The 14,270-nt window shown below is 40.8% G+C and overlaps 1 protein-coding gene across 2 annotated transcripts in view; it reads left to right on the top strand.

Moving 5' to 3' along the window:
- CFAP47 (cilia and flagella associated protein 47) overlaps positions 1-13,744 on the top strand; it is a 193,289-nt gene extending 179,545 nt beyond the window's left edge. For both annotated transcript variants that reach the window (XM_081858847.1, XM_081858846.1), the window contains exons 62-64: positions 959-1,120; positions 12,532-12,700; positions 13,413-13,744. In XM_081858847.1, coding sequence (XP_081714973.1) covers positions 959-1,120; positions 12,532-12,700; positions 13,413-13,622 — 541 coding nt within the window. In that variant the 3' untranslated portion in view covers positions 13,623-13,744. The remainder of the gene's footprint in view (positions 1-958; positions 1,121-12,531; positions 12,701-13,412) is intronic.
- The last annotated feature ends 526 nt before the right edge of the window (positions 13,745-14,270 follow it).

Consider the following 14,270-nt stretch of genomic DNA (forward strand, 5'->3'; position numbering starts at 1 on the left):
TACAGAGCACTGTATCAACAGCAAGGAGTAAATACATTCTGTTCCTTCCCAATTCCATTCCTGCTTTTCTTTTGAAATTGACCAATTCTTGCCATTTTTATATCATTGGCCCTAGCTGGGCAATGAGTGTCAATCTAAGAGGAGTTGAATTGTTCTGAAAATGCACTACTTCTCATTATGTGAAACACCAAATGGTGTCTCATCCTGCATCATTATGGGAGAGTGAAGAACAGTGAAGAAAATAAATCTAGGGGCTTTTGGATAACGTTTGACTGAGATATATGGAATCAGATTCTACTTCTCTGTGGAATTTATTGGATGGTGTTGGACAGCTCATTGTCACTCATCCTTTGTCCCACAGTATATTTTATTGTTGTCAAGATTAACTATATCGGAAGAACACGTTAAATAGTTACAGCAGTTCAGGGGTGGGTGGAGATAATAATAATTCTTTTTAAGCTGCAGCTTCTTTAGGAATAAAATTCCATCTCCAGTGAAGTCTGTGGGAGTTGTCATTGACTTTAATGACAGAATTTTACATTTCTTTGGAAACTCGAACTTAAATTACATCTCAATTACTGAGCTGTCATACTGTTGCCATACTGTAAACAGTTCTCCTTTTCAGCAACATGATAAATCAAGGTGTCACCTTGCAGAAATCAAGACTGCTACTGAAATGTAAGCGTAAGGTGAATTAGACTGCACCAATTAGTTTGGTTCTTCATTCTTTACAGAAACAGATGGGGAAAATAATGTGATATTTAGCTGACAGCCCTTTCCAAAGTAGGAATGGATATACTATCCTGCATAAAAATAATATCTGCAATCCAATTTATGACCAGCTGTGTAATGCATTACAGGTCTACAAGAATATAAGTGCACCTTGGACATTGATTTATTTGACTTACGTTGCATTATGCCTTCTATTATAATGAATATTTTAAACTTAATTTTGAAGGCATCCGGCAACGTTGGTGGTACAGTGTGTCACGGGAGGCATTTGGAAGTTTCCAATACTGTTTGTTGCCACTGAACCAGAAGTGGATGATGTCATCAATATTGAGGCAGCTGGCTTAAACAAGGAATCGGTAGTTAAATTTAAGCTTACAAGCCAAACAAGGTAAGAATATCTAAGGGGGGACGGACCTAAAGGTCTTTTTCGAGAATGAAATGTAGCATCCAACGGGATTCAGCTTATTTAAGGACAATATGCAACTAGTCAATAAGACTGATACCAGATTCCTCCCCCCATCAAAAATAAATAAATCCCAATGAGCAAGTAGATCAGGACATGTTTGGAAATAATGCTATACTAAGAATGTGGTGCCTAAACAGGTTAACGTTTATTGAGGCTGTGGGACCATAGAAATAATTGAGGAATCCCATACACAAACACACCAATAGAAATTGTTTCAGGTGAATAACTTTCCTGGATCATTATGGGGATATAACTATCATCATCATCATCATCATCAGGCTATTATTATTCCTGTGTAATCATGTAGCATAAAAAATGAATATATTGTCCAAAGATATTCTGTCTAAAATGATGGTGTTCCTTGTACCTAGAGCATTTTGGGGTTTGCATTTGTTTCTTGCAACAAATTTCAGGCACTGCCCTAGCTCTGCCTTGCCCTAACAAAAATGAATCAATCAATCAAAAAAACAATTACTAAACAAAACGTACCAAACAAAAAATCTGGTTAATTGAAAATGTTACATAGTAAGATAATGATATCATCTACCAGGAAGTGAATCAGGGCAAATTACTGAGAGTAAATTAAGGCCTTTCTCCCCGGGCTCCATTTTGTATCAACGTGTGTATGTTGTATTAACTAGGAAATAATGGAAACAAAGATGAAATCTAGTCATTAAGCAAGGACTCGATAGCAGACTGTTCTTACAGCATTTCCAATGGTATCTTAGAATGTTAATAATTAGTGGTAAATGCAAAGGATTACGTTACATCTAAAAGTACAAGGCAAAGCTGGGAAAGGTAGTATTGTTGCAGGCCACCTCCACCTCTGAGTAGCACGAGATTCCAGAGTTCCAGGTACGCATCGAGGGTTCATGTTTCCTTTTATAAATGAGGCACAGTGCAGACTTTGGTGTCATTCTGACATATGGTTTATTTACACCTATATACAACCTGAGCCTGTGATGGAGGGGTTCAAAGCATCAGCACCCTAAGAGGGTCTTGCTTCTCCCACAGCCAAAGCCTTGGATCCCTGCAGAAATCAGTCAGGCGCTCTCTCTGCCTTTTCAAAGCTGCTGCTTTTGCCTCCAGCATCTCGCTCACATAACCGCCCCAGTTCAACTCCCTATCTATCAGTTGCCCCTTAATTCCCCTTACTGACTCATCACCCAGGCTATCACTTCACAGGAAGCTAGTTTGACTTGATTGGATATTAACACTTGCTCGATCCAGGTATTAGAGGGGTCTGACACCATCTTAACACCCCAGACTCATAACAGTATATACATGAGAGACCACATTGTCTTCCAATGGAAGACTGGGATTTAATTCAATAAATAGAGGATAAATAAGTTTGCAGCATAATACATTTATAAGGATTCTGGAGAGGGAGAATTTCAAAAGCCTATAAAATCCTGCCTCAAAAACACGGTGATGTTTTAAAACTCCCAGATTCTTCTCCCACTAGGATTTGAAGCCCAAACAAAACAATGCCTTGGCTGTCCAATTCTTTCCACTGACTCAGCAAAGTCCTTGTCAGCCAGGGATCATGAGAGCTTTGAAACCCAAAACCAGAGCCCTCACCAGCTTCTTAAAAAGCTTCCATTACATTGCACAGGGCTTGATTTTAAGAAGAGCACCGGGCAAAATCTGGGATGGGGTTGGAACTGCAGCAATAGCTCCTCCCTCTTACGTCATGTTTTCTCCCACATATCTTTTTTCCTACTCTAATAGGAATTAATGGAGTAGTTTTCCTTCTCTGCCCATAAGATTTGATGGTTCCATTCGTTTCTATGGCCAGGGTTGTCAACGTGCTTTCCTGGGTCCAGTACATTGTATGTGGATTCGGGTCTTCCTGCATTCTTAAACCCTGCAATCTATTGGCAAGCACTGCTGCTTACATACATATATTATCTCAGTCTAATTCTATGTCTCAGGGTTGTTCTGAAGAGAAAAAGGAGGGGGGACAATGCACAAAGCCTTGAGCTCCTAGGAGGAGTCAACATGAACAAAGAAAACAGCCCCCCCCCACATTCCTTTAACTGCTACATTCCACAGTGCTGATACTTAAAAGCAAAACGAGAAAAACACACAAAAAAAGCTTGCCAACCCAGGTCAAGAATGACATGCAAAAAAAAAAAATGTGTGCACTTTCACAACTTTGGCAGCTGAATCATCTACCTCACAGTATTGTTGTGAAGATAAAAAGGGGTGAAGGGGAAGGCCACGTACACAGCTTTGAGCCTTTCTTAGTAGAGGAAAAGGAAGCTACAGTATAGCATTTGCTCACCATGTTGAAAATAATAAAAATAAATAAATAAATAAATAAATAAATAAATAAATAAATAATTTTTTATTTATACACCGCCCTTCCCAGTTCAGAAAACCGGGTTCTGGGAGGCTAACAACAAATTCAAAACTCTTAATTGCAATACAACATAGAAGCAGCATAAAATACAGTATGAAAACATGAATAACAATAAATAAGCCAGTAAAACACCTGGAAAGTGCATGCACACCGCTCCATGCTTTAACTGCAAGATCACACAGCCCAGGCATTTTAGAACAATAAACAATTTGCCAACCCTGATTGAAACAAACAAAAGAGAAGACACAAGAGGAAAATATCTCAATGTAGCCCTGCCCTCCTCAAACTGTTTTCCTGGTAAGTCAATGCTGCTTTTGCTTTTCCTGCTTGCTCCCAGTGGCAGCAAACACCTTAAAAGCAGAGAAATGGTGAGGAGGAGGAGACGGCAGTGCCGGTGTGTGCCACAAGCACACCCTCAGACAGTAGCCCTGGGGAGTCCTTCTCTGGGTGGGGACATACAGTGTATGGAAGGTATAGCCACAGATGCCTGTAGGCATGATGTAATTGCTGCTTCCTGCTGCCACAGGGCAGGCCTTCTTGCTCCCCTCTGTTGGCTGGCTCCTGCTTGAGCAGCTCTTACCTGGAGGTGAAAGTGGCCAGTTTTGGTGCTCCTCTGCCTCCTTGCTCCACCCTCTCTTGCTACTTTCTTCTGCTGCTGTGCTTTTCAGCGGCTGAAGCACTGCAAATGGGCTTCCTTGTGGATCTGCTTGCAAGTAACACAGACAGGTAACAGTTGCTGCTCCATATGGTAGACCCATTCTGACATTGGGCCCGGTACCACCTATACCCATCTCTCAGTGGGCCTGCCTCTGTGAGTGAAGAAAAAACACTATGGGAATGAAAACATGGGGAAAGGGCCAAATACACCATGATGTGCAGGCCAAATACACCTCCACAGAGGGGAATGGAGCTGGGGACAAGGACAGAGTATTTCTTATCAGCCCTTGGACTGAGCCTAAATTCTGTTTTTCTTTTACTTTTTTAAGAACTCAGGTAATTTCTGAAGTAATCTAAGGAAAGCTTTGGGAAGCTTGCTATCTCTAAATAATGGGAACAAGGAAGTTTTCATAATTTCTAAATCTAGCTTTTATTGCCTGTTCATCTAAGTGTTCGGAAGAGAGGTGAGAGCGCGAGTTGAAATCTTAACTTCCTCACTTTCAAAGGATGTCCTTGGCCATTATTGATTTTCTGCAAAGAGCCCACTTCTTGCATCTGTGTACCTGAGATGGACAGTTGCTATAGCTATCGCTCATGGCTGTCAGCGGAGAGGACCCTTCAAAATATGGCAGTGCTTTCTGTCACAATGGTGAAGCTATCAGGTTCAATAGAACAGGCTGTTTCTGAGCACAAAAGTTGAAGTAATTGCATTGGCAATGCTGTAATCTGCTGGTAGGTGTTTGATAGTAGTGAAGAGATCTAATGTTCCAGGAAAAGGTATAATAAAGTCTGAATCATTATAGTTATATAGAAAGAGGATCCATGATGCAAGCTTGATGCAGCCTATTCATGTCAGAGAAACCATAGAACAGCCTTTATTACACTTGGAAAATATTCCTCTCCGCCCCTGTTTTCCCCATTCTTTCTATTCTCTAGCAAAGAATGTAGTTTGTTATGCTGACAATTCCCTTGATGAGCGCCCTTCTTCATGTGTTTCTTCATCATCTTCTGAGGAATAGGAAAAACCTGGATTTGTTACACAGGGAAAGTATTCTGGCCCTGCTGACCTCATATCTAGAACTTTAAAGTACAGGAAGGTCATAAGGTTTCTAGCTTAGTAATGAAGGATTGGATGAATATTTGAAGCCACTGTTTAAAATAACAGCAACCTGGCATGCCTTTCTTCTGTGAAAATGACTCTCATTCAGGTGTGGGAGGTGTGCGCCTTATGAGCTAGAAGGCCTCACTTGCCTGACTACAGTAGGAGAGTGCTATGAAAATGAATGGTACTGTTAGACTTCTGTTCGTTAGGAAAAGAATGTAGAAAAAAATATTGATGCCAGAACACCAATAGTGGCATGCACAGTCCTAAGCATATTGTAACTGAACTCAGCAAATCATACTTCGAGTAAAAAATGTTTAATATATTTCTGTTAGTATGTTTTTAAATGTTTTATCTTTCACTATCCTTGGAAGTGTTTTTAATCTGCAGGCCAAATACACATATTTTACACATCACAGATCTAAACTGTGGGGTACATTACTTTCAAGATAGTGGCAATTAGTACTACTTTTAGTGCTTTTATATAGGACAGGGATAAAGAACTGGATCTGCCCATATCTGGTCCACCCTCCGCATCCCACTTTTGGCAGATGTGAACAGCCATCTATCATAGAACATCATGGGAAACCCAGCCAGATCGGCGGGGTAGAAATAAATTATTATTATTATTATTATTAGTCAGGTGATTGAGACTTCAGAGAAAGAATCAGTAGTGCACTCAAAGCATGCTACTGATTTTTTTCTCTCAGCTATGGCTGCAAGGATTAATGCCAAAAGTTGGGCTTAAATTCAGCACCAACTGTAAGGCCCACTCTTGGTAGGGACCAACTGCACTCAAGAGCTTAGACCGAATGAAAACAATCTCAGCAGGTCTTCCAGTTTGTGCCCAATTTAAAAGGCATGGAATGCAAGCCCCACTTGCCAAGGAACAGTCAAGAGTGTGGATCAAACCCCTTACCTTTTCCATTGCACCCGTGGCTTTACTAGACATCATATGCTGCCCTAGGATCTTCTGGGGGAAAGGTGGGATATACTGTATTTAATAAACAAACAAACAAACAAACAAACAAACAAACATGACAGCATGCATGGGGCAGATAAGGGTGACTGGGGTAAAATGTCATTTATCAAATAGGACACATACTGCATTTGTCCCAGGAAACTAATACTTCATATTATTCATTACTCTGGTTGTCATCCCTCCTGGTTTTGCTGAACAAGCATTTTTATAGTGCTGCCCGGAGAAGTTTAATTCCTTAGGCTTGCTATCAGATGAAGAATTGCTAGAATGTGGAATTCCTGATACTTTTTAAATCCTGAAAGTCTCAGGGAAGCTCAGATTTCTCTGTTTTCCTTAGATGTGATTAGGGCTTTTTTTCAGCCAGAACTCACCAGAACTCAGTTCTGGCACCTCTCAGGTAGGCACCATTGCCATTCTAAGAGAATGAGAGAGGTGTTCATGGTGAGTTCCTGCATCTCTCCCCCCCCCTTAAAATTAGCACTGGGTCTGATGATTGTAATATTGTAATACCCACTCACCAGAAAGTAATAGTTGAATCGCCATGGTGCTGTACTATAAGCACAAGACAATGTAATTGAAGGTATGCCAAGTCTCACTGGGAAAAGCAGCACTTATTTCCTACCCCAACCATAACTAGGTGTGCCATGATTGCTGGTTGGCCATTTATTTCAAAAGTGAGAAAGAAATGAGTCATGGGATCATACTAATGATAAATATAGTAAGCTTGTATCATGCTGAAAACTATACAGTGGTGCCCTGCAAGATGAATGCCTCGCAAGACGAAAAACTCGCTAGACGAAAGGGTTTTCCGTTTTTCGAGGTGCTTCGCAAGACGAATTTCCCCATGGGCTTGCTTTGCAAGACGAAAATGTCTTGCGAGTTTGCTTCCTTTTTCTTAAAGCCGTTAATACCCGGGGAATCCGCGCTCCGCAAGACGAAAAAATCGCAAGATGAAGCAACTCGCGGAACGAATTAATTTCGTATACAAAAAGACACATACAGCGGTACCTCGGGTTAAGTTCTTAATTCGTTCTGGAGGTCCGTTCTTAACCCAAAACCGTTCTTAACCTAACCTTTTGCTAATGGGCTCCCACTACCTCTGCAGCACATCATTTCTGTTCTCATCCTGGGGCAAAGTTCTTAACCCAAGGTACTATTTCTGGGTTAGCGGATTCTGTAACCTGAAACGTCTGTAACCTGAAACGTCTGTAACCTGAGGTACCACTGTATATGTTTTCACTGTCTAAATGAGAATATTGACAGACATAGCCGCCCCAAACCTTAGCAGCTGTTGAGTGGGCATCCATCCATCCATATATACATATATATCAGGTCTCTGCCAGATTTTATGAAGAAGTAGGGAAAGTAAGAAAAGAATCAAGTCCCTAGTGAAGAGCATGGTGTGTGGGGTATATAAGTACAGTGGTTAATATAAACCTGCTGTGAGCAAAATTTTACTCATATGCGTAGCAAGATTTCCTTGATACTGAAAAATACTTAAAACGTCTTATTGGAAAATGGCACTATGGAGGCACCAAGGTAATATTGGCCCCTGGCTGGGTTACCTAACAGTGTAACCAACCTTTATTTCATTAAGGGGTTTTGAGCTTTCTCTCCAAAAGTGCAGTGGGTCATCCATAGAGCTGAAATATCTTTCGTTGTCTAAACTTCATGCCCCAGAGTGATTGATTAAAGCAAAGTTTCTCTTGGACAGGTACATAATGCAATCAATGATGATAAATGATGGGCCCTTTATACTCCTGTAGTTATGTCATCATTTTCTTGAAAAGTGCCTATCAACTATCTTGCGCTTGTCATATTAAACTTTACCACTGTAAATTATCTCATGATAATAAGACTACCTTGAAATGTGCATTTCAAACAATACCCACTTCTTTCCCCCCCCAAAAAAGTCCATTCTTAACCTTTAATAATTTTTGCTCCTCAAAAACTTTTTATATACATAAAAAGAAGGGAATCGTGGAATTGAAAAAGTAATTTTTTATTTATCTGACAAATTAAATGGCTTTGCCCATATAATGTACTTATTTTTTTATTTCTGTGGACCTGGATCAAATTGTCCTGTTCAGCCATCCTACTTCTATGTTTAATCAACATGCAAGGGGGAGGGGGAAGACAAGCACACTAACTCCTCCCTCTTTGCCCTCCATGAGTTGAATGGATAACTTCTGCAGCAGGGAGCCTTTTCAGCTCATAGAAGATTCCCACATCTTGATTTTCCATGATTTTAAATCACACAGGGAGCCTCAACTAGTAAAGAAGACTCCCTGTTGAAGTTATCCCTCTGATTTATGGAGGGGGTGGGAATGGGAAAGCAGAATTAGGATGTCCCCCCCTGCTCCCCCTTACATGTTAATTAAACACAGAACACCTGAAGGCTTGCTTTTGTTGGGAACTATATTTTGAGTTAGAGATTGCATTGTTTATATAAAAAATCGCTGTGTACAGAAGGAAAATACGGTAATCATTGCAATCTTTGCTTTGAAATACCAAGTGACCCAGTTTACCTTTGTGACATGTTCTTTAGAAACTAATTAATATGATTGGGTATAATCTAATAAACTTGAGAACACATCCCCGGATGTATGAATAATGTAGAGGGCCTAAAAATAATATTTGGGGATTATTATTATTATTTTGCAGAGAATTACTTTGCCATCATAAATGCTTCAAGAGCCAATATTACTTTAGTTGTAATAATCAAAAACTGCTACAAAATAAGCACTGGCTCAATTAAGAATACATATGGGTCTTTAGGATGAGGGCTGTCTTTAGCCGTGTACTATCAGTGCCATGAAATAGTGGGCTTGTGCTGGATTTACAAATTCTAGAAGCAAAAACTATTCGCAGGGTAGTAATAGACCATTCCCTAATCCATGTGGGGATGTTTTTTATACAGTAAGTCTGGTCTGCAGTAACAGGAACTGAAAGCAGCAACAACATGTTCTAGCACAGGCTTCCTCAACCTCAGCCCTCCAGAGGTTTTTGGCCTACAACTCCCATGATCCCTAGCTAGCAGGACCAGTGGTCAGGGATGCTGGAAATTATAGTCTCAAAACATCTGGAGGGCCGAGGTTGAGGAAGCCTGTTCTAGCATGTCTACCCACTCTTTTAGGGTCAGTGTTTTTATTTATTCCCTAAAGGCAAGTTGGACAATTTTTTCTTTGGTTACTGAGCAATCCAGTATTTTATTACTATTTTATTACTATCACTAGAAGTACCCTTAGGCTCATGATGTGCTACAACACTAATCTGGGTGACATTGGCCTTCATTTCCTTTTTGATGTTTTGGTTTGATCCGTTACTGCCCTGGAACCTGCAGAGAGAGGTGGTGAATGGAGAATTGCATTTTCTCATTTCTCCAGCTGATTCCCAGGCACAACTCTGCCCTATCCTACAGGAAGGATGTCAGCAACATTTTCTGGAATGCAAGGTTCTGAACTCTTACTGACCGGCCTCTTATATGCTGGCCAAATAACCTTTCCAGTAGGGCTTGTTTGTTTTTTAAGTTAGGACTTATTAGGTCAATGATTTTCCTAACCAATTGTGTTTTAGATTCTTGAAGCTGCTGTTACTATGGTAAGTGTGTGTGTGTGTGTGTGTGTGTGTGTGTGTGTGTACGCGCGCACACTATTTCTTGCAGCTTCTCCTTACTTTGGAAGATTCCCAGATTCCTTGAAAGAAGTGTGGCAGATTGAATGGAACACATTTGCCTCCTTCTGTCCAAGTAAGGAGGAAACCACTAGTTAGATGAATGCCTGCAGTAAGGAGGATAAACACATTAAAAAACCATGTTAGTTATATATATATATATATATATATATATATATATATATATATATATATATATATATTTGCTTTCGTAGATTTTCACGGGTACAGGAATGCAGGTTTTGGTGTCCTCGGGTGTCTTCCCGTGTAAAAGTTGGGGTGTCTAGGCGACGTTTCGACGAGGTCTCACTCGTCATCTTCAGGCTGGTGCTTTCGGCTTCTTGTTACTGGAACAGAGCAGGATCTCAGTGTTTGAGTTCCTATAAATACTGTAGAGGGGGTGTGGTGTATAGCCTCCAATGTTCTGGGCAGAGAGGAAGTTCCCAGGCTAGTGTGCCTTTTCTTCTTTTGTTCCTTAATTACTTGAGAGATATCTTGAGTGATTACTTGAGTGATATCCTGAGTACCACTTAGGTGGGTCATTAGGTGTGGATTAGTTGTTAAAGTCTTTGTGTCTTGACCTCTTGAACTTTGTGAAGAGTTTTCCTGAGAAGATGGCTGTACTGTACTTAGTTGTGCTCTGGCTTGGCTTCGTGTATAGGGGCGAGCTGTGGTTTTGTGGCTTGTGTCAGCCAGGTCTGTGTAGGGATTGCAGGGGGGTGCAGCATCCGGAGGTGCCACCATGGATTGGCTACTGGATGGTGTCTGTAATTCATCTGTGGAGAGGGTCTGGGTTTGGGTCTGGTGTGGTTGATTGGTGTTGGCGTTCTGTGTGCCTCTGGATCTGGTGTCAGTTTTTGTGGGGAGGGCTAATTTCCAGATGTCTGGCAAGCGGGATGTGTCGTCACGCTTGTTCATGTTGTGAGGGTGTTTCTCTATCTCGATGGCTTCCATGATTATTCTCTTGTGGTGATGTTCCGTGTTAAAGAGCAATTTGGAATCTGCAAAATTAATTTCGTGTCCTGTTTCTTTCATGTGTTGGAAAAGAGAGGAAGTTTTTTCTTCTTTTTTGACGGCATTCTTGTGTTCTGCGATACGTGCATTTATTCGTCTGTTTGTTTGTCCAATGTACGTGGCTGGGCAGACTTTGCAGGGTATTTCATAGATCCCTTGGTTTTCCAACTGGATTTTATCCTTGGGGTTTCTGAGGATATTGGCTATTTTTTGGTTGGTGCAAAAGGCTGTTTTGATATTGTGTTTATGGAGGAAACACAATATCAAAAACACAATACCATAAACACAATATCAAAACAGCCTTTTGCACCAACCAAAAAATAGCCAATATCCTCAGAAACCCCAAGGATAAAATCCAGTTGGAAAACCAAGGGATCTATGAAATACCCTGCAAAGTCTGCCCAGCCACGTACATTGGACAAACAAACAGACGAATAAATGCACGTATCGCAGAACACAAGAATGCCGTCAAAAAAGAAGAAAAAACTTCCTCTCTTTTCCAACACATGAAAGAAACAGGACACGAAATTAATTTTGCAGATTCCAAATTGCTCTTTAACACGGAACATCACCACAAGAGAATAATCATGGAAGCCATCGAGATAGAGAAACACCCTCACAACATGAACAAGCGTGACGACACATCCCGCTTGCCAGACATCTGGAAATTAGCCCTCCCCACAAAAACTGACACCAGATCCAGAGGCACACAGAACGCCAACACCAATCAACCACACCAGACCCAAACCCAGACCCTCTCCACAGATGAATTACAGACACCATCCAGTAGCCAATCCATGGTGGCACCTCCGGATGCTGCACCCCCCTGCAATCCCTACACAGACCTGGCTGACACAAGCCACAAAACCACAGCTCGCCCCTATACACGAAGCCAAGCCAGAGCACAACTAAGTACAGTACAGCCATCTTCTCAGGAAAACTCTTCACAAAGTTCAAGAGGTCAAGACACAAAGACTTTAACAACTAATCCACACCTAATGACCCACCTAAGTGGTACTCAGGATATCACTCAAGAAATCACTCAAGATATCTCTCAAGTAATTAAGGAACAAAAGAAGAAAAGGCACACTAGCCTGGGAACTTCCTCTCTGCCCAGAACATTGGAGGCTATACACCACACCCCCTCTACAGTATTTATAGGAACTCAAACACTGAGATCCTGCTCTGTTCCAGTAACAAGAAGCCGAAAGCACCAGCCTGAAGATGACGAGTGAGACCTCGTCGAAACGTCGCCTAGACACCCCAACTTTTACACGGGAAGACACCCGAGGACACCAAAACCTGCATATATATATATATATATATATGCAGCAAGTATTACTGCAAGCATTTCAGATAGTCTCTCCAATAGGCAGGCTAAGAAAAGCAGTATGTGTAAGAAGTTGAATAGCAGGAAGCACAGCTATAAGGCACCATTAATGTTTCATTGCTGATCTCCTGTAGCAGAATACCAATTATTTAGGACTACCGTTGCATGGTAATAAATGTTGTATGATATATTTTGAATGCTCTTCACTTAGGTACCCAGAGCCTTACACGGCATACTTCCTAACAGGCAGCGATCCAGAATTTGCTGTATCGCCTCAAGCTGGGGAACTTCTTCCACTTGACTCGACAGGAACCTGGATCACTGTTGGATTCAAGCCTAATATGTACAGCAAGAAACACACAGCAACATTAGTAATACAGGTGAGCCCTGACAATGGGATTCCTGATAGGGGACTTTACTGTAGTAAGCTCATGGACTTAAGGATTTTTTCTCTAAAATAAATGCTTATAAAACATCCTTTCTGTGGCTAGATATCTCCTTCTAGTGAAATAGGTCAGCTCTGCTATAAAGAAGGTACCTGAAAATGACTTTTGTTCTTGGTTGCTGTAGTATCCATATCACACTCCGTCCATGTACAGAATTTACAGTGCGGAATTCTAAGTTGCCTTTCCTACCCATAGTGTGAGATGACTCACTTGACCCAAACAAAGATGCTAGAAGTTGATGCTGTTTATTTCAAGCACCCCATTAATCCCTGGGGTACAAATAAAGCCAGCAGCCCATTTATTATTTCTGCTTACTTCCTGCTGTGAACTAATTCCCTCAGAAGCTGCATCTCAAACTGTTGAGCATTAACAAGAGTTTTGATTACCTAGGGCGTTAGACAGTATACATATTTCTAACGCTCTGCTCTTAGTTCATAAAACAAAATGTTCTGCCTTGCTTTATTATTGCATGGTAATGTTTTTTTGCACCATGGTGCAGTTTCGGTAATGTGGCTTTTTGAGGCACCCCCTACGCTGGGAACAATAAATGACCTAATTACACACATTGTGGCTGATAGCTGTTGTCTGCTTCACAGTAATAGACTATGAACTCATTTCTAGTGAAATTTCTCTTTGGTGCTTTCAGACCACAGCAATGCAATGGATGTATGAGATCAACGGCCTGCCCCCACAAACTGTACCACCAAGTTCATCAGCAAAAGTTGACTGCAGGAATACCTATGTCAGATCAGCTACGGTGCAACAACGCAACTTTGTACGGGAAAATATGAAGCTGTTATCCACTGGCGTGTCCTCCACCATTAAAGGAGCACCTCTCGTTTTAAGAGCAAAATAAAGCATAATGCCCTCATTTTATAATTTTTTTATTTTTTTAGAAGAGTTGTATTTACTCAGACTAAATACTTTATACATAGTGAATTGTAAAACAATAAACTTTGTAACAATTCTAGTGAGCAACTCAGTGTAGAGTTTGTTTTACCTACTTGGGAGAATGTGTTGGGAATTTTTGCTGAGTTTCCCTGATCAAGTGGTGATAGCATATTAACATAAAAATACTGCAAGATCTGCAGTGTCCTAACATTGGAATAGCACTGCGTCATTTTTAGGATAGCCACAATAGAAAAACCAAGCCCCCCAAGTATAGGGTACCATTGCAATCTACTATTGGTATTACTGAAGTTAATTAAGCACTTGGTTAGGGGGTTCCCAGAATCAAAGTCATTTAATTAACCAATGCATGTGCCGCATTGAATACTAATGCAATGTTATTAATACTAGTTCAATACAGGTGGTTTTTAAAAATACTTTTTGTTGCTTCCTACTTGTATCCTTTTTGACTTTCTGTAAACTAAGAACTACAAATTTTAAAAGTTGTTTTGAGCATTGCAAACAGCAAGGGTGCTTGGTAATGCCTGCCCCGCAGGATGCATTTATAATATTGATGGTCTGAAACTGGTAGGAGCTACTGATTTACTGTCTCTGC

This window comes from Podarcis erhardii (genome assembly GCF_964252035.2).
Source record: "Podarcis erhardii genome assembly, chromosome: 4".
Taxonomy (NCBI): Eukaryota; Metazoa; Chordata; class Lepidosauria; order Squamata; family Lacertidae; genus Podarcis; species Podarcis erhardii.